The sequence below is a fragment of the Macrobrachium nipponense genome, chromosome 11, assembly GCF_015104395.2.
Source record: "Macrobrachium nipponense isolate FS-2020 chromosome 11, ASM1510439v2, whole genome shotgun sequence".
In the NCBI taxonomy this organism is placed as follows: Eukaryota; Metazoa; Arthropoda; class Malacostraca; order Decapoda; family Palaemonidae; genus Macrobrachium; species Macrobrachium nipponense.
The window spans coordinates 27,030,349-27,056,271 of NC_061087.1; the positions used below are offsets into that span (position 1 = coordinate 27,030,349).

At 37.5% G+C, this 25,923-nt stretch overlaps 1 protein-coding gene and 1 long non-coding RNA gene across 6 annotated transcripts in view; both read right to left on the reverse strand.

Annotated features, from left to right (window-relative positions):
- Positions 1 to 1,574: 1,574 nt before the first annotated feature.
- On the reverse strand, positions 1,575 to 8,366 carry LOC135220722 (uncharacterized). Of its 2 annotated transcripts, XR_010315887.1 has the most exons (4): positions 8,214 to 8,366; positions 6,591 to 6,812; positions 3,040 to 3,232; positions 1,575 to 2,898 (listed from the first exon to the last, which is right to left on the reverse strand). It is a non-coding gene; the product is annotated as an uncharacterized LOC135220722 (long non-coding RNA). The 2 variants fall into 2 exon arrangements; XR_010315819.1 differs by lacking the exon at positions 1,575 to 2,898 and having other exon boundaries at positions 2,977 to 3,232.
- A 3,438-nt stretch (positions 8,367 to 11,804) lies between these two features.
- Positions 11,805 to 25,923, reverse strand: part of LOC135199877 (leucine-rich repeat-containing G-protein coupled receptor 5-like) — a 664,061-nt gene continuing 649,942 nt past the window's right edge. For 3 of the 4 annotated variants that reach the window (XM_064228035.1, XM_064228110.1, XM_064228201.1), the window contains 7 exons: positions 24,338 to 24,481; positions 22,716 to 22,787; positions 21,914 to 22,084; positions 21,067 to 21,203; positions 17,577 to 17,762; positions 16,703 to 16,897; positions 11,805 to 15,223 (listed from right to left, as the gene is read on the reverse strand). In XM_064228035.1, coding sequence (XP_064084105.1) covers positions 13,074 to 15,223; positions 16,703 to 16,897; positions 17,577 to 17,762; positions 21,067 to 21,203; positions 21,914 to 22,084; positions 22,716 to 22,787; positions 24,338 to 24,481 — 3,055 coding nt within the window. In that variant the 3' untranslated portion in view covers positions 11,805 to 13,073. The remainder of the gene's footprint in view (positions 15,224 to 16,702; positions 16,898 to 17,576; positions 17,763 to 21,066; positions 21,204 to 21,913; positions 22,085 to 22,715; positions 22,788 to 24,337; positions 24,482 to 25,923) is intronic. The other variant, XM_064228278.1, reaches the window with a different exon arrangement.

Here is a 25,923-nt window from a genome sequence, read left to right on the forward strand (position 1 = left end):
TTATATGGAGTCAATTATGAAATCCGTAAGTTGGTCATATGACAGTTTACGACAATGGAATTAAGCCATCTATGTTATTTAGCATCACCAGTAAATAAAATAGAATTTGACTTAGAGACCAGACACAAACAGTGCTATATCTCTGGTACACATAATTAGCAATTGTATGATAATTTCTTCCTCTTTCAGTGGAGGCGTTCCTGAGAACCTGGGATTCTATGGCCATATGATAATAGCCAGAATCTCTAGATTGGAGTGAAGGATTTTGAAAGAAGCTTCGGGAAGCGGTGTCATTACAGCATGGTAAGTTGTGTGCAACTTAGTTGCATTCATTTTCTTGCACCCGTTCCAGCATATTCTGATCAACGTGCCACTTATTTAGAGGTATCGTATTGCACAATTGCAAGGGATTACTCAAAATTTAAATGTGCTTATTTTAAAATTAGGATTCCAAGAGGTACACTAGTTGCATTCATTTTCTAGTTCCCGTTCCAGCATATTCTGATAAGTGCCATCTATTTCGAAGATTCAAATCGCACAATTACAAGGAATTATATACACAGTTTAAATTATTGTGCTTATTTTAAAACTAGGATTCCAAGAGGTACGCTTATTAATTCAAAATGTTTGTCGAGTCTTGAGGATATGTCAGATACTAATGCTTCTGGAATCACATAGGCGAGAGAATTATGCCTTGATATCGTGATAGGTTTAACGTAAGTTTCTCTCTTCCTCAAAATAAATTTTCCTGTAACTGTACTCATGAGTAAGTCGTGAAGTTCTATGTTTTCTGGTTAACGATCCTCGACCGAGAGGAGACCACATCGCTTCACTTCTGGTTGATCAAGTTCCCATCTACTGACGAATGATGCTCGACAAAATAATTAAATCCAAGCAAGGGATCATGATATCAATATGGGTTTATTCCTGCTGTAGACAATTATATTTATAATTGAATGATTGTAGTTCTTCTGAGCTTTCCTTTCACTTATTTAACCTCTGTCGCTGTCACAAAAGTCGATGGTGATATGTGCAGGTAAAATTGCTTATGTCTAATTTATATTTAGAGAGATACTGTTTTTACCTAACATTAATTATTTATATTTAGAGAGATACTCTTTTTACCTAACATTAATTATAGAAGTATAATTTGCCTGAAAAATCAAAGTTTACTACAACAGAATTGGTGTTTGCTTAGGTATTGAATGCCTCTCTTAGCTAGATATTGATATAAAGTCTCCTACCTTGTGAACTTGCATGGTCTGTCCACCAATACCGTATAATTTCTCTCTCCCCCCTTCAGTGAAGGCATTTTCTCTCGTATATGGTACTTGGTGATAAAATAACGGTATATTAGGAGTGATCAGTTCTCAAGTGTTGTAACATCCAAAAATGTGTGATTAAGAAATATATCTGCTGTCTGATAGAGATTATGTAGAGTAAATTTATAGTTGCGATGTTTTAGTACGTCTAAAATTCATTATGAAGAATAAATGTATAGTTATTCTTTTCATAGGTTTAAGAGTGGCTTTTTGCTTCAGATGTAATAATCTTATACGTAAATGGAGTTAGGTACAGATACATCAAGTTAAGTATATATTCATTAACTACTTAGCTGGCGTAATTTCAGCAGTATTTAATTACAATGGGATTAAAATTTATAAGAAATAGACAAAGTCATGAGCGAAAGGAAATCACTCACTGAGGATGTATTTTTTTCTTCATAATGGTGATGAAGCCGTTCTGCTCTCTCTCTCTCTCGTGTCATGGAGTAAATTTTCGAAATAATTTCTTCGTTCAGTATTATTGTGGTTCCAATAGCTACGTACCTAGTGACTTATAATCCTATGTATAGTTTGCTTTCTGTTACCTTAAATAATATTTGATATACTGCTTTCAGTTTTCCAACTTTGGAGTTATCCTAAGCCCACTTGTAGTTAGTTACCTTTGCTGTATATTGCTGAAGAGGAGGTGGCGTAATAGTTATTCTCACTCTCTCGTAGTTAATCTGTGTAGTATATTAACCAACCAATGTTGCATCACTCAATGTCGGTATGTTGCCAAATTGAATAGTTTTTATCAGTCAATGAAATATTCTTAAATTTCCTGCTCGGCCAAAACATCTAGACAGATTGAGTAATCTCGAAGTGCATTTAGAAAGTTATAGTTGTCATCTACTCCGTCTTGGTAGCTAGATCGCCACCAAAAATACTTTGGTATCATATAATTTGAAGTTTAATTCCTTTTATTTTGGTTGTCTGTTGTGCAACCAAGAAAAAATATGGGATTCATGGTGAATTTAACTAGCCAGGATTTGGTAACTGGAATTGTCTTGCAGGTGCTGGATGTTTGTTTGTATGGTGTTTTTACGTTGCCTGGAACCAGTGGTTATTCAGCAACGGGACCAACGGCTTTACGTGACTTCTGAACCACGTCAAGAGAACTTCTACTTGTCACCAAAAATACACAACTCACTCCGCAATGAAATGCCAGAGAATCGAATTTGCGGCCACCGAGGTGGCACGCCAACACCATTCCGACCACGCAACTGAGGCGCTCTTGCAGGTGCGATGAAGAAAAAGTATTGGATTCATGGTGTATTTAACTAACCGGCATTTGGTAACATAGATTGTCGACATGTGCTGTATGAGGAGAGTATGGAAGGAACGACTCTACGGGCCGTACACCGTGTCACCAGCTGGTTATTTCGACCAAATGTTGAAGTGCTCACTGCAAATATGGTGTGTTAAACTATCCAGTATTTGTTCTCCTGGAATTGTCTCACAAGTGCAGGATGAAAAGACACCTTATTTCTGGACAGACGCCGAGGAAAATCTATGGTTCCCCGTACGCTCGAGGCACCATCTGGTTATTTCGACCTCCATGATGAAGTGCTTGCTGTAAATCGCACGAACTTCAGAAATAAGTAGATTTTTTTTGTATTTGGCAACTGAGACTGCCATATGCCTCTCCATGAACAATTATATTCTATAAATGTTACTTTCAGTAAACAGGGTATTAAACAATATTTATAATTACCTTCATCATGTAGTAATTAACAGTAACTTTGATTTTGTAGTAAAATCATTATAGAGTTTTAAAACGGGCAACCAGCCTCCCAACATCAAAAAAAAAAAATTGAAGCTTCCAGAAATTTTTTTAAGCAGCCCTGGATACCCAGCTTACGTAATTATTGAGATCGCTCTCCGTCGACTCTTCTCGCCGTCTTGCTCTGCTTAAAAAAATAGAGATCTTTATTAATATAAATCTTTAACAAACTGAAATTTCATTTCACACAAATCTTTATTAATATAAATCTTTAACAAACAAATTTCATTCACACAAATTAAAGTTTTAATAAGAAATGAATTACATTTGACAACGAAGTTACAAAAATCAATTGCAAATGATTCGTAAAAAAAATAAAAGGTTCGTAACAATGTAATACAAATTGACTTGAAATAACAACAAAATGAAAAAAAATTATTCGCAACAATGAAATAGAATTTTGAGGAAATGATTAAAATTTTGTAACAAGGACAGGAAAGGTTGAAAAGCTAATGATTTTGTAACACTTAATAATTAAGAGGCCAAGAAGAAACTATCCTATAAATTCTAGTTGAAAATAAGCGTAAATACCATTTTTCAAGCCTACAAGTGCACCAAGAAAAATAAAATCTAGACTAATACAAAAAAGGTGGGTTTATCTATATAACCTATTCTCTAACTCCACGATTTCCCCTCAGTTTTCCCTTTGTAATTATGCGCTATTTAAAATGTGAAAATAGCAAGTTAACAATGCATTCAAAAGAAATATATCTCAAAGCTAATCATCTTTAAATGCATTGCAAGTTCAACATTTGCTTAAAATTCTCACTAAAAATCCCATACTTCAAAGTACTGAGAAACTGAGAATAAAAAAAAAAAAAAAAAAAAAAAAAAACACTTCAAAGTATTGAGAACGAGAATGCCCTACCAAAAATTCTCACTAAAAATTCTACACTTCAAAGTACTCAAAAAGAGAATGCTCTATCTAAAATTCTCAAAATATCTCACACTTCAAAGTACTGAGGAAAAGAGAATGCTCTACCCAAAATTTTCACTAAAAATTATACACTTCAAAGTAATGAGAAAGATAATGCTCTACTTCAAAATTTCTAAAAAAAAAATTCCACACTTCAAGTACTGAGAAAGAGAATGCTCTACCTAAAATTCTCACTAAAAATTCCCCACTTCAAAGTACTGAGAGAGAGAATGCTCTACCTAAAATTCTCGAAAAAAAGAAAAAACATTCAAAGTACCGAGTAACAGAGAATGCTCCACCTAAAATTCTCACTAAAAACCCCAGCAAAATGCCCAGTCTCAAAGAAGGTCTAACTTGTTGAACAACGAGCACCAGTTGACAAAGTGTCAGTCTATACAAATAAAGGATTTGGTTTCAAGAGAAGGGTGGCAACGCCTCTTCAATATAAAGATTAATTGAATTAATATAAAATTTACGGCAAAAGCAAAACACTGGGACTTAGGTCATTCAGCACAAACGGAAATTGATAGCAAAATGTTTGGAAGGTGTAACAGGTGGAAAACCTAGCAGTTGCACTATGAAACAATTGTTTTGAGAGGGTGCAAAGTAAGATGGAAGAAAGAACATGAAAGGAGGTACCATAAAAGAAACGAAAGGGCTTGCAGCTATGGGCCGAAGGCAGTCTGCAAAGAACCTTAGGTAATCCCCACAGGGCACCGCACTGCTTGAAGCAGACACTACCAGCTTAATTAAAACTAGATGGGGAGAGAGCGCAGAGTGACCTTTTAGTATAATTCAGCTTGCTATATACAGTGCAATAATAAATGCTAGAAAATTGTATATATATAGAGCAGGAAAAAGTTGACATAGCAAGATAAAAGATAGAGGGTGGTCGCTGAAGGTATAAGTCGGACTGTAACGTGTGCGCATTGTATGTGACGAAGAGTTATTTAACTTGCAACAAACGTGAACAGTGGAATGAGAGTGTTCATTTCTGTTGGTTATTGAAATGGGTAAATGACTCCATCCATTCTTACTTTGAAAATTATAAGCTAAAACAGAGTGAAGAAAACGCGCACACATGTAGGGGACCAAATCAAAGTTGATATCAAAGCCTTCAAAAATGAAAGCAGGAAACGCCTTACTAAAGAAAGTAGCTTCGGAACTTATGAAAAGGTCTTCACTTTGCTGAAGACCTCTGTAGGAAGGGAGGAGTCAAATAGGCTTCCTCAAATGGCGCCCCGTGAGGAGGAAGATTAAAAGACTAATTAGAAGGACTTTCAACCTTGTTAGGGGGACATGGGATGCAAAAATATGGGTGTGGGGGGTCCCAATTGTTAGATCGAAACCCTCAAGCGCTTTTAGCCGATAATTATATGACGACGGAAGAAGCAATAATGAGAATTTATAAAGTCAACAGCCATGAGAAAACGGACGACAAACACTTTCATAAAATTATACAAATAGGCCCTGGCGCTTGGTGCGAACTAAATAATTCAAGTCTTCGTTAATTTATCAGAAAAGGAAATAAAACATGTAAAAACTGCTACATACTAATCGGTTACGCTAGATGTCACCTGCAAACTCCATCCACTAATCCGGAAATGGAGGTTACCTTGTTGAGGTCCTCCGTGAGAGCCAGCCGTTTTCTGTCGCTACCGAGAACTGTTGTCAGAGAGAGAGAGAGAGAGAGAGAGAGAGAGAGAGAGAGAGAGAGAAAGCCGTTTTCTGTCGCTACCGAGAACTGTTGTCAGAAAGAGAGAGAGAGAGAGAGAGAGAGAGAGAGAGAGAGACGCCGTTTTCTGTCGCTACCGAGAAATTGTTGTCAGAGAGAGAGAGAGAGAACCGTTTTCTGTCGCTACCGAGAACTGCTGTCAGAGAGAGAGAGAGAGAGAGCCGTTTTCTGTCGCTACCGAGAACTGCTGTCAGAGAGAGAGAGAGAGAGAGAGAGAGAGAGAGAGAGAGAGAGAGAGAGAGAGAGAGAATGGTAACATCAGACATTAGCAAAAATTTTGAAATACGTTGGGTCAATATAAAAAGCTAGTAGTAAATGATCAAATAAATTTCGTACGCAAGCTTCTGAACTTGACTTTGGATATTCACGTTCGTGGCACAGACTTTCGATAATGATCAAAGATTAATTACTTACTTTAACCTAAAGCAATCTCATTCAGTAATATCTGAAAGAGGAGCATTGAATTCTGAAAAGCAATTAAAAGCCCTCTCTTAAGTAACAGGAAATCTACAAGCCCTTCACTTGTTGAAAACTGCAAAGCAAAATAAACACCACTACACAAACTGCCGAGAGAGAGAGAGAGAGAGAGAGAGAGAGAGAGAGAGAGAGAGAGAGAGAGAGAGAGAGAGAGAGAGAGAGAGAAAATCAGTAACCTAATAAGAAAATCATTAAGAATGAGAAAAATACACATCCACATGCCAAATAAGAGCAAACAATGCATGCGAGGCTGGATTATCAGAGGATGAAACAAAAGATATTTCAGAAAATGATGGGGAAACAAATGAAAATGGGCAAATAAAAATGATGAGTGGTAACGTTATTTTGACGAACTTCTCAAGAGTGCAGTCCTTGCCGCTGGTCTTGACTGGTAAGAAAGAAGGCAGGGCAGGTCTTTAAGACGAGGGGCACGTCTCCAGACGAGGGGCACGTCTCCAGACGAGGGGCACGTCTCCAGACGAGGGGCACGTCTCCAGACGAGGGGCACGTCTCCAGACGAGGGGCACGTCTCCAGACGAGGGGCACGTCTCCAGACGAGGGCTGTATTGCATTATCCTACAAATAAAATAATCTATCAAATAAAATAATGACAACCCCCTCAGCAAACACAAACCCCAACAAAAATGTTATATCAGAAAATACACACGTACACTGCACTTGGATTGAGCATTATACGTGCAAGTGAAGCATACAGGCTATTTGAACCTAAAACAAATTCTAAGTCGGGTGAGAGAGCATTTGAACATTGCGCACCAACACTATAGAAAAAAAATACCGCCTGAGGTGAAGGTGAAATTCATAAAAAAAAAAAATTGAAAAAAAAAAAACTGAAGAGGTATTTCTATATAAGCATTCCGCATGACCGCATCGTTCGTCCCCGCAAATACGAAAGCCACCAGGAATTGGGGCGTCAAATGCATTTCGCCGTGTTTAGTACGAGCCCTTTGGGGTTAATTACAGTCGTCCGAATAAATATTACTAAAAATTCTTGTTCAGGAGGTAAAACTGCATAGAAAAACCGCAACTGCCATAGACTAGGCCGCCACGGAATAGTAATATAGATCTACCACTGAAGACACTCCTATTCGGCAGGAGCTACGATGCAGATGAAAAAACACTAAAAGAATGACATAATATAAGAAGTCTAACCAAATTTAATCAGTTCTGATTTAGAAACTAAGACCTGTACAGGAACTTATTGGTAATTCCATGCTGTAACTCCGCACGGACTGCAAGGAACATTCCCGGGAATACGACAGCCACAGGAATTGGGTCGTCAAATGTATTTCGCCGTGTTTAGTACTAACTCCCGAGGGTTAATTACAGTCGAACCCCCCAAAACATAACGGTAAATTCTTAATAATAAACCCAAATACTATAGGAAACTGTAATTAACAAAGAAATACCCGACGAAGAGTTATTACCTTGATCTACCGCGAGAAATGCCAGGCTCGTGTACTGACTCAATTGCGGGTGTGGCTGACGCAACCGTGGGCCGACGTGTTGTTTTCACAAATGAAATGAAGTTATAAGCGCCCGATTCACCTGCTCTAATGGGCATAAACGTACGTATAAAAAAAAAAAAACTAAAATACTGTACGAAGTACCTGCTAAGCGAGAGAGTATTAGGCCACAAATTGTCACTTTAACCAAACCCTGCCAATCACGAGTTTATTTTTACAGAATTAATCGATTGAATGAATAAATCCTAACCTAGAAATTTCCCCGGTTTCTCACACCATTGAAAATTTATGCCAATAGATTTTAAACCCATTTTCACCCTCTTGATTACATTTATCTAGCTGGAACCACTTCCAGGCCTAAAACAAGACTGATTCTCGACGATCACTGTGCTCCTAATTAATTTTAAATGCCTATTCTAACTCTCAGCCGGATAAATACCATCAGATATTAACCAAAAGTGGGCATAAATGCTACCATGAAAAGGGTACTTACGTGGTATTGCGGGAACGAGATTGCATATGTTTAGCTTAATAACTCTGTCGTTTCTTGAAGGTGGCTGACTCCGAACTGCTGATGAAGAAGTCGACCAAGACCTTCTCTTGGCCAATCAAAGACCTCCATCACACCCAACTAAGAAACCTCATCTATTGCCTTCTCTGACAGGCTGAAGCTATGAGTTCTGGCCAATGGATGGAAAGCTTTGAAAGCGATTTCCCTATTGGCTGGTGGGTACAAACGCGACTTTCAAATGATTTTTTTTCTCAAATGACCATTGACAACTTGAGTATCAAATGCATATTTATCACAGTTTCTTGGTCTTTGTTCTCGACAAGATTGTTGCAATACAAATAATTTCACCAAGAATGACCTCTATTTCCAAATGCTGTAATCATATGGTCAACGACATTTATTTATTATTTAATAATATGCTTGATCGTATACTAAGGGTAGTTAAGAGCTTGTTAGGGGGCAAAGAGGTCTGTAAACGGCGGCAAATGAAAAAAATTATCTCTTCTGATTTTATACGATAAAAAACAAATCTTTAAATGAATTTTTTCACAGGGGGTGTCATACCCAAACTCTTACTCTGGTCTCATTTTCAATGTGCAATGACATGCATTATCCTCAGTGAAATGGAGACCTTTTAATAGTATGCTATCAACGCTAACCATTTTAACATTTTTCTTATAATGCATTTACTCATCGATTTTATTTTCATTCTTTTCCAGTAAACACCTTCGTCTTAGCCGTCTATGGGTGAATTGTAATCAAACTCCCATCACCTTGTACATGTTTCAGCTCTCCTGCCCGTCCTCCCCAGTTACTGATCAGATTCTTCGCTTCATTTAGCTCAGTGGACCTTCATTTCATCACATTAGTTCCCCTTCAGATCGCAACCCCCCCCCCCCCCTGCTCCCTGCCTTCCCCTCCTTATTGTTAGGAAGGTATTGTGTAGTTCATTTCAACTTTATATCGCTTGCCTTTTTTTTCGTCACCTTCCTTCTGATTTCCTTAAATTTCACCCCATTCATTATCATTCTCCGCTGTTTGGCTTTTTTATCTTAAACACTGACTTCCTACCTACCTACCCACCAATCACAGCGTAAGTCAGGGATGTCATCGGTAGCCAGTAAGGTTACGGACAAATTCCCGCCAAGAATGCATCAGTCGGAAGGATCCTGCTGCTTATGCATTGCTGTTTGAAGAAATCTCGGGTGGCCGTTTTTTATTGAGTTTTTCTTTACTTTCTAACAAAGAAAACGAGTATATTTTGCGATGGAAGTCTTCCTGATGTGTGTGGTCAAGCATTCCTGCAATAGGGACAGTTGGCAAAATCGTCCAATATAGTTAGTATTCTTGTCTTAGGCCAAAACTGCGCTATATCTTAACTGGCTTGCAATGTAGAAACGTTGCTACGAACGTAAATTCGCCAAAACAGGACTGCTATAGCCTTAGGTTTTTTTGGGGCCAACCTGAATTGTCCTGCTTGCAAACATCAACGCAACACCGTGTTTTTTTTTTTTTTTTTTTTTTTTTTAGGTCAAATTCGAGGTTTCCTTTGAAATGTGCACAATGCCGTTAATATGACTGTTAATCAGGAATATGAATGGAACACTGCAATGTATTGCAATTCTCTTGCGGTACGATAATGTTGCAAGTAATGGAAAATTCAACAAAAAAGCCATTTTTTGTTGGTCAAATTGGACATTTCATTCATAATTCGGTACAATCGGCCGCTAATCAACATTATGAATGGACAGTTGAAACATAATGCAATTTCCTTGCAAAACAAAAGTTGGATGAGATGCAAAATTCCCCAAACCACCCAGGGTTTTTGTAGTCAAAGTGGGGAGAGTTCCTTCAAACCGGAATTTTGGGTCACCAATCACGGATTTATTTGAAAAAACTACAACATTAATAGTCTATTTGCTTTCCAATTATGTTGCAATCAATGTAACATTATCCAAAATACCTTGCTGAATCTTTGGAGCTAAAACTGGAATTTTCCTTCAACTGCAATTAATGCAGTTTTTCGTAATCACGACAATGTACTGCAATTTAAGCAATACTGTAACGGAGGTGACTATGCAATCTTTTAAAAAAACAACACGTCTTAAATCCTACTGATTTTTCTGCGTGGAAGTTTACATTTCCTTCTGTCTCCGCTTTGATTCCGAGCGTCGAAAATCTTCCAGTAAAGCTCACTACTTGAACGGCGTTGAAGTCACCTTCCTCAGTTCGTGCTGCATATGCCACAACTGACTTGGCTATTTCACTAGCGATTTCTTAAGGCACTGACGGTAATTCACAGAAAATTACTGCTTCTTTTGGTAGCTACGACTCATACACATACCCTTTGCCACAATGCCCACCAAAGCGCACTATGATCAAGGTTCTACCAGAAGATACGTCCAAGTTACACACCAACCGGAGCTACGTAGCAGCCTCAGCCCTCAGAACTGTTCAGGAGACACTTGGTATACCTGTCCATCTGCCACCCAGATTTGAAATGAACCTTTGCACTGATGGACACTCAAGACTTTGTGAAGGGTTGCCGGATGAACGATGTTTTTCGGATTACTTCAGTACTTCATCAGCCACGTCGATGAAAAGAATGACTGACATGGTTGCCAAATGTTGTATTTTCTTTTTTTCGTTCGGAAATGATCTCTCATTGAAATTACAACTTAGAAACTTGATAATAGGATAATCTGGCCTCATTATTTGGAGGCGTTTATTTCCAAAGTTTGTATTTCCCAAAATGAAGATATTCATTCAAAATGTGTTTTAATGTCAATATTTTATTGAATACCCAGTCTTCAGGATTGGATCACTTGATCTGTTATTCATATATCAATTGTTAAACAAGTTTGACAAATTCATGCAAGAGTCAGAACTTTTACGGTATTCCACAAAACGAAGCATGGTTTCATTGGTTTTAACTTCAAATCTGCTTCATTAATTAGGAAACGTGGTACTGATTTACAACAATAGATCTCAAATATATATAAAAAAAATCTTGCAGGAATGACAATTATTGATCTAACCATAGTTGACCTAGGTCACGGTTTACTCGTATTTGACTTGAACTGTCCCGTCAACATCTTTGATACTATACTGTCGTAACTGTGTTACTACAATGTCATAACTGCATGTCTCATGTAACATATGAAATTAGATACTTAACTTGGTAATGTTTAGGACATCAGCAGTGGAAAATCGTAATAACTTGAAATGGCACAGACCCAGGCTTGAGACCATTGTTGCATACGATTGTCTTTCAACATGTTGCAGAAGAGCATTAATTCTGACTTGAAGAAGTCATGCAAAATTCCTTCATTATTGCTGCTCTGTAGTTACTGTTTACTATCAATTATTCACGTAGATTATCATATCATGCCTGACTGTTTTGACTTACTGTCTAGAAAGTCAAGCAATTGGAGTGCATTTGAATTTTCTGTGATCAATAAAAGTTTACTGACAAACATAACAATATAAGGTTCATTAAACCGAATTAAACAGAAATGCTTCAGGACACCTAAAAGACAATATGAGAAAGAGGTAGTTAAATGAAATAAACAGAACAGTAAATAATGTATTAGAATTATTCTTTTCAAAAAAATCTGTCTTTAAATACAATATACTGTTAAGACATAAAGTATATAAATATCTACTGCACATGTGACTTATTCTAAAACTCTTTGGCTTGACTTGATTGCATGGCTTCTCCTCAACAGCCATGTTCTTTACAACCCCCTCGCTTCGTCGGTTATTGAACTCATTTCACAGGAGTTTTCACAGTTTTACAACAGTCACTCTTATTGTCTTCTATTTACGCATTTTATTTTTTACTATCAAGCCCCACTAAACTCAGAGATCGTTGTCCTCCGTTTTTTTTTTCTTGTAGATGAGAAGGACGTGAGTTTACAAAAACTGACTTCCGCTTTTCAACTCGTGATCTAATGTTTTCTTATCCACTGATCAGAAGTTTGTTTACGAGAAGGATAACACAGCTATATTTCTTTGAAGGGCAGATCTTGGCTTTCAATGATACTGAGATAATTGCTTTGGAAAATTGCTAACACATGTTTTACAAAGACAATTTCACCTCTGTTGTCAACTTGAGAGTTGCAACCTCTTTCCTGCTTATTCAGTTCAAATCCCCACTTGATTACTAATAATATCTTGTCAATTCATGTCAATTCTCTCAATAGTTGATACTCACATCAGAACACTATTGGCAAATACACATGAAGACTGTGATCATAAGACTGAAACATCCCAACATACATATGTAATGAAATATAAACAGGCATCACTTATTACACAGAAAAATGCCTTTGCTTTAAGCGACAGGTAATTCATAGATCTTTTCTTGAGAGCCTCAGGTCTGGAAACTTCCATATTTCTGATGACATTTTCTGTAACGATCGTGGGGAACTCTGACACTGTTAGATACATTTCGACCTTCAGGACAGTTTTCGTTGAGGCTAAAAGCTGAGATATCCTGGTTAATCGAGTCTCCAACATTTAGTTTCATAATATTTTGGAAATACATGAAACGTATCATCAACAAAATACAACAGATTACTTTGAACAGAGAAACTGACAAATAACAATATTATTCAGTGTGTATGTTGATTTTGAAACACCTACCTTAAACTTGGTCAGCATGCATGACAAGCACACTCTGATCATTCATGGAATAACACATTTCATGCATTGCAAAAGATCTGGTGTTTAAGTTCTCGACAAGACATTGACATCTTAACACTGAAATGACTGATGGTTGAATGAAGATCGTATATTTCCCCTTCGTTAGATAAAACTAGCAAACACCAAACTACAATACTAAATAACTTCAAAGTGAGTTTTGCTTTGGTCTATAAAACTGAGTGAAATGTATAATAAATAGAGTGGGGCATTACTTTCGCTGATGATCTCGTTGGGGTGAAATTTACTTTCCGGGCGATGTTCAGATGAGTGGACGAGTCTCATGAAGGGTGATCTCGATTGGGAAATGCGTCTCCAAAACCTTCTGTCTGGGTCACTCGGCTTCTGGGCATCACTCTGAGAAGGAGACGAGGACATGAGAGCCGTTGTTTCTGAGATGATTTCGCCTTCCTCGTTCACAACAAGTGACGTTGCCTCTGGTTTACGAGGGGATGACAACACTGGCGAGGCCATGGGGCAGATGTGGGCGTGAACCTCTCTTGGTGAACCTGTCACTGGAGACTTACAGGGAGAGCTGGCTGAGAGGGAAGTGGGAGGCCTGACGGGCGACGCAGAAATGTGGAGTATGTGAGATGGAGAAGTTGCTCTTGGTGAGGAAGATGCAGCCCTTATGTGAGATGGAGATGGATCGGGGTATTCATTCGGTTCTTCCGAAGAGTCTAGGAAAACACCGTCGTCTGGTGCTCCCAGGACAGTTGGACTCAAGATCAGAGCCGGTTTAAGAATGACAGTGTGGCTGGTTCCTGGTATCTGTGTATCTTCTTCGTGACTTTCCTGTTCATACACGCATGACAGATGGTCTGGGCGGATGTGCAAAGGGCATGCAGGTGTATCGCCTCCATTCATTTCTTTGCTGGGCATGTATACCTCTCTTTCCACAGCGCTTTGTCGCTGCAGACGGGGCTTTGGGCGAACTGTTGGCGGCCTTGTGTACGGCTGCTCTTTAGTGAGCTGCGTTTGGCTGGGTTGCCGGTTCAGAGTAATCATTCGTCTGTCCCCTCGGCGTTCTCGAATTGACCCAACACGAGTTTGCGGAGTCTGCTCGCTGGTCTTGTATCTTCCACTACCTCCATTTGACGTATCAGATGACACCGAAGATCGAGAGATGCGCCAGGTTGCTGTAGATGTCGAAGTGGCGGTTGAATCTGGTCGTGAATTTGAGAGGCTGCTTTCTTGCGACGGCTTATTCGAAGCCGCCCAAGAGTTGTGGCGTCTTCTGTCCATTAGTCTCAATGTCGTAGGGCCGCGTCCGCGACGCCATGTATCAGACCAGGAGCCACTGTAAGTGTCGCTAGACAGTGAAGCGTGGCGTGGGCCGCGTTGCAGCGTTCTGTCGGTTTGGTAACTGGTGTCGCTTGAAGAGGTTATCTCCTCGGCACCTTTAGTACATAGCATGTATTTCAGAGAAGTGAAATCAAGGCGCAATCTTCTCTTCTTCTTCTCCATTTTCCCTTTGCACACGCATGACTGTCTGTCCGTGCCAGATGACTGATCAATGGCGCTGTTGGTATTGGCAGGGGTCTGACGGTTGCTGAAATTCGAAGAGTGACGACACCGACCAATGCCCCGAGTGACCCTCGACTCTTCTATGGTCTTGCACAGCATGACGCAATCCTTCTTGAATTGCTTTGTGAGGAGGGCGTACAGGAACGGGTTGCAGCAGGAATTCAAGGGCAGAATGAATACCGTGAAAACCTTAGCTTCCTCCAGGGAAATGAGTTGAATATCGAACGCTGCAGTTAACGAGAAGAATGCGATAGGAGCCCAGCATATGAAATCGGTGAAGACCAGCAAAGCCATCCTCTTGGCAATCCGGGAATCGTTGCTGTTCCACGCCTGAGATCCTCTGATGGCGCAGTAGATCTTGAAATAACATCCCATGAGAATCAGGAACGCCATGCCGTTGACGAACATGAGGAACACTATGTATCCAAGGCCTCCTCCGTCGGTTTCGAAAGGCAGGCACACTGCAAATTTACGATAATCAGATATGCCCGCCAGTGGCAACACGGCCATGGTCAGGGCGAACACCCATCCAATTGCCATGATGTAAGCTGCCTGTCGGAGGGACAGTCTCTTCTGCAGGTGCATTGCGTGTGTGATGGCGTAGTTTCTCTCCAGAGTGATGACTGCTAAGGTGTACACTGAAAGTTCAGAGCTGAGGACTCCTAGGAAGCCTGCCACCTGACAGGCAGGTGACATTTGCCAGGGTATGGCGTACATGCGGAATTCCCCCAGGGTTGACGCATCCACAACCGCCAGGAACCCTGTAGGGAAAGGAATTCGTAAGCAGGGAACAGTGTTGAGATACTGTTACTAGCCATTCAATCAGACATTCTGATGCATTTAATCATAAAGAGTCAAATTTATAAATATTTGTTTAGTCTCATGCCTACTTTCATTTAAATACAAATTAGGAAAAAGCTGATTTTCAAAGTTTTTACATTGATTAGTTTTGTATTTTAACCAGCACAAAAGTAATCAATGTACACACTTTGGAAATCAGCTTTTTCCCAATTTGTATGATAATGAACGTAGGCATAAGACAAAACAAATCTTTACCAAATTGACTCTATGACTAAATGCATCAGAAATATTACTCTCAAAACAATATCTCTGCCAAAAACAATAATGGAAATTGACTCACTGACACTTTTTTGGTGAAGATTACAATCACAATATAACAATTGATGTTTCCTTAACTTTTAAACCTACAAAAACTATTTTTGTTTTACTTACTGGTCATCATTCACAATGAAATTAAAGGAATTTTTTGGAAAGTCAGAATTAACAATAAAATATCAGTTAAGTAATTTTATTTTATTTTTTTATTTTATTAAAGCTCGGTTTATTGATACTACAGTACTATTGATTTCTATCTCTGTCTGACAATTTTATACGCTTTAGATGAATATGCATATGAACACCACACACACACACACACACACACACACATATATATATATATATATATATATATATATACATATATATATATATATATATATATATCCTTTCTCTCTCTTTCCCTGTATATATATATATATATATATATATATATATATATATATATATATATATATATATATATATATGAATTTTAAACCGAAGCCTTGTTTTATTTACGAAGTACAGTAATAAAATGATACGGGATTCAATAAAGTAACGTGAAAACCTGTAATATTTATCCAACAACGAACTCTAGAATGGCTGTAATCTGCATATGATAGAAATATGGTAATGTAAAAATCCTACCGAGAATACGAAAGAAATTACCTATTTAATGAATATTCCTATTTTTAATTATTGCAAACTAAATTGGTGACTGGGGTAAAATAATACTTAAAACCTAAAACAGAACATATATATTTCAATTGCTGTGTTACCCAAGAAAACTATTAAAATTTTAAGGTTTAGGCATTATACCAACTGAATAATTCTTTTCATTATTTCCACATATCAATCCCTTATTTATGACATACGGATGTTTTAATTACAATTCTATGGAAGATTAGTAATCGAAGGTCTTTGCTCTCAAACGCTGCTGAGTTAATTACACAGTCTAAAGAAACTGTTGATAGATTTAGCACAGAAACCCCAAAGGTAAGAAGCCAGCAGACGTAAGACATTGAACACTGAGAGCTGCAATCGTAGAGATCACCATAACGTGATACGTCGTTACGCCATACGTTCGGAGACACGCAGAACTACTATAAATAACAAGAGGAGACTACTCCGATACATACCTAGGTAAACTCCCATGAAAAAATCCGCAATGGCAAGGTTAGTAACAAGGAATCTGGGCACATCCATTTTAGCGTAAGCTGCAACCAGGACTACCACGACGACCCCATTTCCCATCAGCGCCAACAAGAAGACGATCCAGACGCCGCAGCGGAGGGTCCACCAGTCGAAGAGGTCTCGGCATGGCATGAAGGGCCCTGTGGGAACGAGGTGGCCGACATTAAATCATCCTTTGTTCAGGGTATAAACTATAACAGACATTCAATCATTCTTTCTTCAGGATAAAACAAATAACCGACATTCAATCATTCTTCGTTCAGGATAAGCAAATATATCAGACATTCTATCATTCTTCGTTCAGTATAAAAAAATATAACAGACATTCAATCATTCTTCGTTCAAGGTAAAAACTATAACAGATATTAATTAATTCTCCGTTCAGGATAAAAAAAAATATATAACAGACATCAAATCATTCTTCGTTCAGGATACAACAAATAACAGACATTAAATCATTCGTTCTTCAGGATAAAAAAAAATATAACACACATTAATTCATTCTTCGTTCAGGATAAAAAATATAACAGACATTAAATCATTCTTCGTTCAGGATAGAAAAAAAAATCTCGAAATTAGAGACATAAGCCCAACCAATAGCACTGAAGTTACCGAGATTAAATCATTTTTCGTTCAGGCTAAAAGAACGCTATGGAAACTGACAAGATGAACCAACCTTCCTCGACCACATTACTATACTCTGACGTTGGAAATTTACATTAATTCTCAATGCCTAGATCACATTGCCAAACAAGTAAGGTAGGAAATTGAACCATATTTCAAGGTCGTCTAAAGAGAAGGGTAGCACCTCTCACTCACCGGGTAACGGGATGCACTGGGGTCGAAAGCGTCCCGACGATGACCCCGCGATCGGATACCCTGCCGACCCCTCGGGTTCTGGGAGGTCATAGGAGGTGGCAGAGGTCTGGTTGGAGAAGGCTGAAGAGAAGGCAGCAGCGAGGTTAGCCCACACTGCATCAAAGTTTGATGACCGCATACCTTCTTCTACAAACAAAAGGAACTAAGTTAATCATGCAATTGAAGGCGAACTACCTCTACGATCCCGTCACTATCTGAGGATCCTTCTGGATGCGTAGGCCGGTGAAACTAGCAACTGGGAGAGCTAAAGTGTAAGGAGTATATCAAGACTGGTCTATTCATTCACTTCACATCACAAATTCATGGACTAAAATGATGATTTTTTTTTTTTTTTTTTTTTAAACAAGCCAGAATCGGGAAAATAAAAAAGATGTTTGTGTTTACGATTTTCAAAGTATGCAAGCTCTTGAGTTGAAATAAAATAAAAAAATCTAATTTTTAAGAACTTATTTATTTATATACCTGATTCCAGTAAAACAACAAGCCTATGTACGTGCATAAATAAAATCATTAGGTTTTTGCAAGGTGCTACTGAATGAATACTAATCTTATTTTGTGTAAATTTCCCTAAAAAATGCATTCATATCAAAAGGATTAATCTAAGTGTCATCATGCTTTTATCAAGTGTCTCCTTGTTTATAAAAATATTTACATTTTAATCATTACCATCATGCCAATGTGCGAGATTTAAGTATATTATTTCAGTCATAATTCAAAAGTGACACTATTATGAAAACTGATTTTTACGCTGGCATGTCCAGTGTATTTTATTTTCACCATGCAAAAGAGCGAAAAAGATGATAATTTTGTGACTGTACATAGCCTAATATCCTACTTTCTAATATGTACATAGCACAACTTCAGTTCCATCAAAGGCAAAATGACGAACTATAATCCAAGTCTTTGCTGTATAAATGAAATGACGAGGAATATCTTCGTTTTCTTCATTAGCTACTGAATATACACCAGGGGTTAATATGAAAGGAAAAAAAAAAATCTGAGATACTGTTGAAGGAATACACAAATCGTTGGAAATCCTGGAATGACAATTAACTAATCCCATAAATACATAAGCTAGTTTTAGCTTTGTTTCAAACAAGTGTTCCATTGTATTGTTAAAGCAGTGTATTATGAAGTGTCAATAAAGAAAGTAAACAGTTTGGTTACTGGAATGAACTCGTGAGATATTTTTATAATAAAGGTCCTTCGATGACGCAGTGACTTTTTCGAAGAACCATTGAAGATTACAATTAAATGAGATTAAAGAATGGGAAATAAATTATGGAAAATTTGCAGTTAGCTCATCACAAGTAAAGGCTATGACAAAAGGTGCTGAGTGTTTAAAACAGGGGAGTATGATAACGAGAATAAAAAAAGTTGGCATTTTAATTTTCATAATTGGGAAACACTATAAATATTGTACTATAAAAGGAAGCAAAAGTTTGGAAAAAAGTTCTGCCCATTAACTAAGCCTCCAGTCTTCATTATACTGTTATATTCAAATCTGTCTGTAAACGTCAGGGGCCGGATAAGGTACATCCTGGAAGTATAATGTCACAGAAAAATGAACTCCACTTCTTTCCAAGTTTAGTTTGGGGGCAGTTATTCTACCACAACTCTACGGAACCACTGAAACAGTGTGATGAAATTATATATCATAACAGAAATATAAATCTAAATACAGGATCTTCCTATCTATACAGTGACACTGTAATAATAATATTCATTAACTGCTGGGACAAAAACAGCAATGTTCAATATTTGTTTTGATCATTCAGAGCGTTATTTACACAGAAAGACATCTTAAGCATTTCGTGGTGGAGCTTTCTACGAAACTGACTTAAAGTCTATATGAAAAAACAATACCAAAGATTGCCCACGGCCTTAAGAACTTATTATTGGTAGTATTTGGCACCTCTAAAAGCAGTATGACTGTGACATTGAAAAATAGTTTAAAGAGACGGCTGACTTCAACACCATCTGCATATACGAGATTTATCTCAACCAAAAAACTATGGTTACTAAAGGCTACAGGATCCTTGCCCTAAGATTATCACGGGACATTGGCGCTCTCATGATCTAGAATTAAAATACTGTGATTGGACACAGAATAAAAGCTTTCATTCTCTTTTATTCCACAAATGTCAAGATACTTTGCGAGATGAATTTTTCGTTACAGGATTGAACATCACAAAGAGAATCAACAACGCAGTGAAAATATGATTTTGAACAAATTAACACCCATGTGTCTATGAGATATCGTGAGTTTCATCAAAATTTGTCTTAAAAAAAACATATGCATTCCCATCATTCAAAATTCATTCAATATATATGGTAACATTCTTTTTTGAAAAATCATGCAAAATGTATACTAGATGATTAGTTTTTTTTATATATATTTTTTTTTGGGGGTGGGGGGGGGGGGGTTGATCAACAGAAGGGGATCTCTAATGTTCGTGTAAATCCACTACCATTCCTTCTACTTGTATGACCAGAAACAGTTGATGCACGTTCTTAGTTGAAAATATGAAGGAAATACACTCGTATAGGAGACAAAATAAAGTCACAAGAAATACTCTCGTATAGGAGACAAAATAAAGTCCCAGGAAATACACTCGTATAGGAGACGAAATAGAGTCCAAGGAAATATACTACTCTTATAGGAGACAAAATAAGGAGTCCCATTCTTTCCAAAAGACTTAGAGTAGATACAATTTATATCTCTTAAAATGTACAACTTAATAGTATTAGCCAGCAAAAAGTAGTACTCTTTCTACCGGAGTGAAAATATAAGAAAAAGCTACATGATAACTATATTGAATCACAGGATGCATACTTTAGCAATAAGGCAATTGAAATAGGGGATAACTTAAAAGTTGGATCGCTTTAAATGTACAACTTAATAGTATTATCCAACCTTAAGTAGTACTGATTCTATAAGAAGCACAAAAAGCTACAAGATACCACTGTACTTGCATCACAGGATGCATACGGGCAGTTACTTTAGCAATAAGGCATTTGAATAGGGGATAACTTGAAAGTTAGATCTCTATAAATGTACAACTAAATAGTATTATCCAGCCTTAAGTAGTACTGATTCTATAAGAAATACAAGAGGAAGCTACAAGATACCACTGTATTGTATCACAGGATGCATACAGGTAGTTACTTTAGCAATAAGGCAATTGAAAAAGGGGATAACTTAAAAGTTAGATCTCTTTAAATGTACAGCTTAATAGTATTATCCAGCCTAAAGTAGTACTGATTCTATAAGAAATACAAGAAGAAGCTGCAGGATACCACTGTATTGCATCACAGGATGCATACAGGTATTTACTTTACCAATAAGGCAGTTGAAAGGGAGGATAACTTGGTCTGGGTAAGTTAAGAGACGAATTGACTCGTAAGATTCCTCGGAGCCCTTCCTTACCTTGTTCGGGGACCTCCGACCAGATGCGGGAGTTGTTCCAGAGGAGGTCGTGCATTCCCTGGAACTCGGACACGTCGAAGAGGACGTCCTCGCTGATGGAGACCTCCTCTTTCTCCTCGGTGGTCTTCTCCTCGATGCTAAAGGAGGATAAAAAACAGGTCAAATATTATCTGAACGCTTCAAGACGTAGAACAAAACACAATGTAGAATTTAGGCCATGAAGTCCTTCGGCGCTAAAATGGAAATTAACAGTAAAATGGTTTGAAATGTGTAACAGGAGGAGAACCTCAAAGCAGCTGCACTATGAATCAATTGTTAGGAGAGGGACAGATAGTACGGTGGACGAAAGAGAATATGAACGGCGGTACAGTAAAAGGATTGAAAAGGGTTGTAACTAGGGGCTGAAGGGACGCTGCAAAGAACCTTAAGTAATGCCTACAGTGCACCGCTTGAGGTGCCTCAGTAGGTAGGATACACACACACACTATATATATATATATGTATATATATATATATATATATATATATATATATATATATATATATAAATATACACACACACGTAGACAACTACCTACTCTTTTATGCTGTAAAAGTCAGTAGCACAGTAAAAACTTGTAAAAAAACACACTTTATATACACAGAAACAAACACACGCACACACACAAACACACACACACACACACACACACACATATATATATATATATATAAATATATATATATATATATATATATATAATATATTATATATATATATATATATATATATATATATATATAAATATATATATATATATATATATATATATTCAGAACACTCGAAAACTCAAGCAATTCCACTTACTTCAGAAACGGACAGCAGTGGTAGGCGTAGGAGAGGGTCAACGTGTGAACCTTTGGGAAGCTCTCGGGTCCTGGAAACTCCTTCAAGTAAGGGTTGTTGTGGACTTTGATGGAAACCACTTTTTCCAGACCTCGGTGAGGTAACTCCGGGAACACGTTGTCTCCGAGGTTTCTGTCGACAAGAAATCAAGGTTACCTGTCGAACTGAATCTAGAATTTAGGCCAAAGGCCGAACACTGGAAGCTATCATTCAGCATCAACTAAACATAAAAAAAGCAGTGATGTTGAGGATAAGTAACAGCTAAGAAACCCTTCAATCATTCTTTCAAGATCTGGATGAAAGTATCGAAAAAATGAGCGGTTGGCTTTAAACCCAAAACTGAAGGTCGCAGATGGTTGATTTAGACGATGCAGGCCATCCGGGTCTTATGCCAGCATGTGACCTTGCTCTAAGGCGACCCCTAGGATTGGTAAGGTGTGAAATAGTGTAGGAGATCTGGTGTAGAAATCTGAGCTCTGACCAACCAGCAGAACGAGTAATATCAATTTTTTCGTGTAGATAAAATTATATTTTACAAATGGATTGGGGAACGGTTACTGTTTGCTATGGGTCTTATTACTGACAGAAATTTTAAATATGGAAAGAGAGAGAGAGAGAGAGAGAGAGAGAGAGAGAGAGAGAGAGAGAGCTCGGTTCATGTACAGTTCAAAGGCTAGACAGGAGGTCTCTTACAAGCTGGACTCCTCGACTTTGAGGTACGAGTGGTAATAAAGAACTTTTTTTCTCTGTCTGTCATACTTACATGTCCTCAATGCTGACCAGTGGAAGGAATGCGTCCTCGTCTATCTGACTGATCTTGTTATGTTGGAGAGCTCTGGAAAATACATATAAAAAAGGATTATGGCAAAATGAAACTGCGTCTTTGAATACTAAAATAGATTCAGATATTACTGTCGTAAGTGGTTTCAGGTTTTCATATGGCTCTTTAGTTCACTCTTCTTTGACGTTTGAGCCAATCTAATCAATTTTATTCACTGAATGCTATGACATGATTAACATTATAAATGAAACTGAGACGTTCCTCTTAGAGGGCTGTTGAATTTCTTTAGGATATTCTTTTCATCGTAATAATGGGTCAAGTATTTATTCAGTTCACAAAGCATCTAGGAATCAGAGCACTTCACTAATTCTGAAAAACGTACTCTGGAACCCTTCAGAATCAAGTCAACATAACGTTCCCATCTAACAGTCTGAAAAGGGCTCTGAAACCCTGGAAAACCAAATCAGCATAAAGACCTTTTTTCATTTTGAAAAACTAATTTGAAACCTTGTAAAACCACGTCATCTTCACAATCCCTTTTTCATTTTGACAAAGGAGGACTTTAAAATCCTGTAAAACCAAGTCATCATCACAATCCATTTTTCATTTTGAAAAAGAAGTACTTTGAAACCCTATAAAACCAAATCAGCATCACAATCCTTTTTTCATTTTGACAAAGGAGGACTTCGAAACCCTATAAAACCAAGTCATCATCAGAATCATTTTTTCATTTTGAAAAAGAAGTAACTTAAAACCCTGTAAAATCAAGTCATCATCACAACCATTCTTCCATTTTGAAAAATATGAGGTCTCTATAAACCTTACAAAATCAAATCAACACCGTAACCCTTCTTTCAATTGGAAGAAAGAGGACTCTGAAATCCTGTAAAATCAAGTAACCATCACAACCCTTCGGTTTTTGAAAGATGTTTGAAAACCTCCGACATCTAGTTAAAATCAGAACTCCACCCCAGCTTTAACGAGAACTTTGAAACCCTGTGAAATCGAGTAAACATCTTTTCTGTGATAGATCTTTGAAAACTTAAAAAAATCATGTCAGCATCACAACCCTTCTCCCAGCTAGGAAAACGGGGACTATGGAACCCTTGTGAAATCAAGCACTATACATCTGTTTTGTAAAAGATCTTTGAAAACCAGACAAAATCGAGCGACATCACAACCCTTCTACCATTTTGAAAAATGACGACTTTGAAACCGTGAAATCAATTGAACATCTGTTTTGTGAAAGATCTTTGAAAACCTTACAAAACCAAGTCAGCATTACAACCCTTCTCCCATTTGGAAAAAAAGGAGGCTCTGGAAAAGAGCAAATCCTATCAACACATCAGACCCTCAAGAGGGTGGTGGAGTGGTGGAGGGAGAGGGAGGGAGGTGAAGGGAGAGGGAAGGAGGTGGAGGGAGAGGGAAGGAGGTGGAGGGAGAATTGGTTTTGGAAAAGAGGATGGAATGACATGGGAGGGAGAAGAGGAGGGAATGACAGGGGGACGGAGAAGAAGAGGAGGAGGAGGAGGAGGAGAAGGAGAGGTTGGCGGGTTGGGGGTTGGGGGCGGGAGAGGAATTCCATTCCATTTGCGAATACGTACAGGACCTGCAGTTGGCCTAATCCGGTAAAGGCATCCGCCGGGATGTGGGTGATTTGGTTATCGTGGAGGAGGAGGTCCTGAAGATTGGGGGCCCCTATGAAGCTCTCGTGGCCCAGGCTGCTGATGGCGTTGTCACTCATGTCCCTAGGAGGATTGCATGGGTTGTTAGGGGGAGATTGATGTAATTACAAAATGGACGAAAAAGATGTAACGTTCTAAAGAAACGTAATGCTGCTTATACATTTAGAGGAGGAATGTTCTTGTTTACTTGCGGTTTAGATTTTTATATAGAGGAAAACATTTTCTCAGATTATATATATATATATATATATATATATATATATATATATATATACATATAGATATATATTATATATAATATATATATATATATATATATATATATATATATATAGAATGGAAAAAATATTGACACACATGTACTTAGATTTAAGATGGCAAATATCGCCTTATATTGAAAAGTTGTCACAGAATTCAAGGTCAACAAAATCATATAAATTTGAAATTAATATACAACTAAAAAAGCAAAATTCCTTCTTCATTCACTAACGTAAATAAAATTTGTAACATGAGATAAATAGTATTAGTGGATGGCATAAAAATCATATAAAGATTATTTTGAATGTTTAAAACATTAAGGCATATTTATAGAACTGATAAAGATGATAAGATTTTAATTGATAATAAAAATAAAAGTATTGCTCAAAATAAATGAAAACCGGTCACTACAAGGGACAAATCCCGAAAATTATAAACACACAAAGCTTCAAATTGCAATAATATCATCTAAATATCATTACCGTCAACACCAAACATTTGACAATTATAATAATTCAGAGAAAAACCAACACACAAGCATCGGACTTATCCTAGGAAGAGAGAGAGAGAGAGAGAGAGAGAGAGAGAGAGAGAGAACGTGACACCTGTGATGCTGATTGTCCATCGAAAATGTCACCATCAATTATCATAACACAAATATTCCCATGACCCAGATACTAATCATGAATATTCCGAAATGTTTTCGGCACCATAAATCACTAATGGCGAGCGCCTGCTGCAACCAGTGTTAGTTGCATATGCAAATCGGTTGCAATTTCGTTCGGCGATAAACATCAGGCTGCCGCGGAAATAATATAATATAATAAATAATGATCTTTGAACCCAGAGCCAGTGACAAAACCAATTAGAATGATTTGCGCAATTCTGAGTCGATATATATATAACTACGTTGCCCCGTATGGCTCTCTCTCTCTCTCTCTCTCTCTCTCTCTCTCTCTCTCTCTCTCTCTCTTTCTATCTATATTTAAATATATATATAAGACTATATATATATATATATATATAATATATATATATATATATATCCATCACATATATATATATATATATATATATATATATATATATATATATATATATATATATTAATTGAAAAAATCACAGTAGATGCACGTGATTCATAAATAAGAGAATTCCACAGGAAAATGATAGTCAGAAATCCAAGCGCTTTCGTCTTTACTCAGACATTGTCAAGGAGTTAATGAAGTACAATTGGAGAGAAAGGT